This window comes from Cryptotermes secundus, unplaced genomic scaffold, assembly GCF_002891405.2.
Source record: "Cryptotermes secundus unplaced genomic scaffold, Csec_1.0 scaffold1564, whole genome shotgun sequence".
Taxonomy (NCBI): Eukaryota; Metazoa; Arthropoda; class Insecta; order Blattodea; family Kalotermitidae; genus Cryptotermes; species Cryptotermes secundus.
Genome location: NW_019772127.1, coordinates 610,897 through 615,819, shown reverse-complemented (window position 1 = coordinate 615,819; position 4,923 = coordinate 610,897). Strand labels below are relative to the sequence as shown.

Here is a 4,923-nt window from a genome sequence, read left to right as displayed (position 1 = left end):
ACATTTAGTAAGAAATTATTTTTCCTTTCATTGAAGTAAGCATTCTCTGTAAAGAAAAGTGTTTTAAATAAAATTCTTAGATTTTAATCAGACCAATAATTATATAATTTCATTTACAAATTTTTGGTGTGATGAACTGCTTTTGAGAAAAATGGCACATCCAGATTTACAGAATGTAATTTCTCTTACTATTATTGGCTACATTTTCTGTTCTTACAAGCATTCTGCTGAAGAGTCTGTATAATGTTTACACCGCTCAGTTTCACAATATTCTTCATAAATAACATGTAAGTGTACTTACGTTTTAAGAACAAATTAACATCCTGCAGCTGGGGAATGTTATCCTCCCTATATTAACAGAAAAATAGGCTATATATATACGTATGTATAGAACTTAAATAATAAAGTTGTGAAATTACCAGGAAACTTCTTTCAAGAGGTAATCCATCCGATTTGTACGTATTGTGGAGGTACAATTTCGGATGCCTAGCTGATTTATTCGTGGTTTTCCTCAATACCTCAAAGGAAAATACCGTGGTAGTACCACAAATTAAGTCAAGAACCCTTCCTTCGACATCATTTCTAGTCATTAACCTATCCTCAATCGTTTTCCACTACGTACCATTTACTTATCTAGAAATGGCTGAAATGAAGTTAAGCACTATTGTTTCGTAAATGTATGGGCTTAATTAAAATCTATGTTAAATGTATGAAAATCAGCGATGTTTCGTTACTAATGCTGCCAATTCATTTCGCCTACAATAATAACTCCTTGGCTTCACCGATTAGATTCCAGAATCCTACTTCCAGAATCTCCTTGGTCCTCCTCTTTCTTTTTATTTGAACGTTTATAATCCGTGCCATTTTCGGCCACCTAGTTTCATGCTTCATACCAACAGGGCCTTTCCATTTTCTCTGATTGTCCTAATGTAAGGCCCATGAACAGGAAACGCGATAGCTATTTAGAATAGAGGCAAATTGAAAACATTCATGTAACGCGCTACAATTCTAAGCATGTTAAAATTTTAAAGTTTCAAAGGTCTGTTGGTCTATCTATACGCAAAGGCAGGCTGTCAATGGTGTTATATTATTTGTTTTTAGGATCAGGCAACTTTATTATTCTCATATTGTGAATTTCTCTGGATTAAATTCAGTCTAATGACAACTTCAACAAAGCAAATATTTGTGTACATTGAAGTGTCATTAAGCCGTGCCATAGCTCAGGCGGTTAGTCTCTGTTTTCCCACCGAGGCTGCCCGGGTTCGAGCCCGGATCAGGTCATGTGACATTTGTGGTGGACAAAGTGGAAAAGGGGCAGACTCCCCTTCCCCCGAGTACTTCTGTTTCCCCTGCCAATCTTCATTCACCCCATTGTTCCACAATCACCATCATCTATCATCTGGGGCTGGTACAGTAGTCCAATAGTGGCCGCAGTACCAAGTGGACTCATTCTCACTCCACTAACAACAACAACAACAATAATAATAATGATATTATGACCCTTATTGTCTTCAACGACCCACTAGATCACGAATGTGACGTCAGTTGAGCAGACAAGTTTCATTCGTGATTTGATTTCCTCAGGCCTCCTTGTGATCAGTTGAAGAACGCTTTCTACTGTTTTCCGGAAGAACTTGGATGCCTCGGACCGGCACTTTCCAGTGTTTTCTTATTCACAGATCCATAAAATGGAAGCGCATTTTCCAAGGAAGATTTTGTTGTTTTACATTTGTACAATAAAGATACATTTACTACTGACACTTCCATTGAGTCTAATTTAATCAATACAGAATGTAAGAAAAGAACAGTATGAACACTTACCTATAGCCACAGTACTTGACAAGCTGAGGCCAGTTCTCTAAATACTCCTTACAGGCGTGGATTACGTACAGCTTATGAAGCTCCCTGAACACCGTTCCCCTAGACAAATCGAGAAAACCACTCCGTATTTATGTATTTATTATGTCGTCGAGCAATCTTGGGTTACCTCAGTAGAAAATTTGACCATTAGAATATAAATTAGCATATTAGGCTTAATTACTACACCGTGATATTTGGCTGGACACAATGGAATAAAGTTAAGAACAATTTTTCAGGTATTAAACCGCTGTATGTAATTAATTGTTTGGTTCCCCAGGGCGCGAAGACAGTATTTCCACCCATTCCCTAAAGTTCTGTACTACTAGGATTTTCGTAATTTCTAGTCAGTTCCCATTAGGTCTCTAGCTGTGGAACACTGCTTTCAATAATTAGTGGGTTTTCGGACTTTATCCATCATCCGGTATTCTAGAAGCTAGAAAACAAAACGTTTCGGAAACTTGATCTGTTTTCGTCGTCAGGTGGGCGGTGGAGGCAACTACTTTGTTCGGTCTCTTAGAAAGAACTATTGTATTGTATTAGAGAGGGTGGGTTTCTCCATGCACTTAGACCAACTGTTGGTCCATTGTGCGTCCCCCTATGATATTCTACCAGTCTCTATTCCCTACCGGTGCTGGTGCGTGCCATCAGTCCCGACTCAGCCAGCGAGTTCGGCCTCTACTGGCTCAGCGGTATCTCGATGCTTCCCCCATCTACCAGAGGCGTTAGAGACTACTGTTGAGCGGGAAATGTCCTGAATTGGGCTCAGAGGTCCCCTTGACACATGAGGTTCTTTTACGTGCCATAAAGCTATGACACGGGACCCACGGCTTAAAGTAACTACTTGAATTTTTCCACCCTTAAAAATTCCACGACATCCGCCGGGTTTGAACCCACGTACCTTGAGACACGAGGTGGGAACGTTAACCCTAGACTACGGAGGCTGCTCTAGAAAGAACTAACCTCGCTCATATAACTACAGCTATATAGACGTCTGAGATCAGGCTTGGTCAGTGAGAGATAACAGAGAAACGTGCAATTAAAATTGCGACAAAACACGCAGAGCCTTCAAACTTATATAGGAAAGAGGAGTAAATTGTATGCAATTTATGAAAATTTGTGTTTTTTAGAATACCAGACGATGAGCAAAATCAAAGTATTATATAAGTCTGAGTATAATACACCATCGTTAAAATCCTTTAGAATCTACTGCCTTCCAGTTCGTTAGTTTATTGGCATTCAGTAATAGATCAATATGCTCCCAATCCAATCATATTGTGTCTGGATATTTGGGAGGGAACTCCGATATTTAAAAAAAAAAAACTCTTCTGCTTCATCCAAATAAATAAATTCACACAAAATTCATACATTTCATTTCATTTCAATGAAATGGTATCCCGTTTTGTCTGACGGTACTGTAGCAGAACTGAGAGAGCCACGGAAGTTGAGAATGCATCAGGTTTCTTTAGTATTGTCTTCGTTACCTGAACGGCACGTCTTACGACCGATATACCCCTTCTTGGGCTCCCTTGTGAGACACACTAATTGACGCTATTCCTGCACCGGTGCCTCAGTCTACAATCTTCATATAAAACAGGCCTCAAGAAAAAGAAGGATCTATAATTCAGCCATTTCTATAAATTTTTGCCCTGTTGCCAGGGAGTTGAAAATATCACATAGAAATATAGACTAAAAAGTAGACAGATCAGTGGAAAGCCTCTTCTAATTTATTTCCGACCTAACATCTACGCTTGCATCTCGTTATTATAGACAAGAACTTTGTGACCAAGTCATGGCTATGTAAAATTTATATGCAGAACCAATGCCACTAATTCCAGAATAACTTCGTCTTTCTTACGGGGAATAAAAGTTACGGACAAATTTTACTTTAGGTTAGTTTATTTGAGCTTTAAATGTTTAGTTTCTTTCATTTAATATTTTTATTTATATTCACCTCTGTGATCTAATGGTCTGAGTACATCGCTACAGATTCAGAGGTCCCGGGTTCGATTCCCGGTGCTACAAGATTTTCTGAGAAGTAGTGGGTCTGGAACGGGGTCCACTCAGCCTCGTGAGGATATTTTAGGAACTATTTCAAGGAAATAGCGGCTCCGTTCTAGAAAACCGAGATTAACTGCCGTGGGGATCAGTTGCGCTGACCATGTGACACCCTATATCCGTAAAAGTTGGCACTAACTTCGCCGACAAGCGGCGGTCGCTCGGTCAGTATAGTTCGCTTGCGGACTACAGGCCACGGATTTGTTCTAATGTGTACTTTCTAAACACAGTAAGCTTGCAATTGGAAGGGTGGAATTACTGCGCTGAATGAAAGCCTGAAGATAGTGGAGAAGGTATGGCCCTAAGATTTAGAATTAGAAATATATCTAAGCGTCCCTTACCGTAGAATGTTGCATGTTATAAATTTCCCAAACAGCATCAGACTTGAACGGACTCTCTACCCGCATTCTACCTTAAATTCTAAAGATTATACATGCAAATATAATTTTACCTGTTGTTTTGTACGGGTGAGACACATAGTGTCTCGGTCCGAGGGAACAAACGTACTGAACGCAACCAAAGTGCCGAGGGAAGTATTGAACCTGGGTGTTTGGAGCTAACATGACGGAGAAGATTACATAATGAAGAATTATTGTACTCTTTACACAATACGTGTATAATTACTTACTTACTCACTCATGGAGCTGAGCCCTTCTGGAGGAGCCGCTAATTCTGCAGCTACTCAAGAATCTCACAGCATTTTATGGAACCCGAAGGTTCATTGCCGTGTTCATAAGAGCCCTCTACTGGTCCCTATCCTGAGCCAGATCTATCCAATCCATACCATCCCATCCTATCTCTCTAAGATCCATTTTAATATTGTCCACCTACGTCTTTGTCTTCCTAGTAGTCTCTTCCCTTCTGGCTTTCCCACCAATATCCTATATGCATTCCTCGTCTCCCCCATTTGTGCTACATGACCTTCCCACTTCATCCTCCTTGACTTGATCATTTTAATTATACTTGGAGAAGAGTACAAGTTATGAAGCTCCTTATTAAGCAGTTTCC

General features: G+C 39.8%; 1 protein-coding gene across 1 annotated transcript in view; it reads right to left on the bottom strand.

Moving 5' to 3' along the window:
* Positions 1–4,923, bottom strand: part of LOC111875212 (tryptophan 5-hydroxylase 1) — a gene marked incomplete at its 3' end in the record, with an annotated part of 26,460 nt that overhangs the window by 3,399 nt on the left and 18,138 nt on the right. The window contains 2 exon segments of the mRNA XM_023871275.2: positions 302–348; positions 1,822–1,920. Of these exon segments, the coding sequence (XP_023727043.2) occupies positions 302–348; positions 1,822–1,920 (146 nt within the window).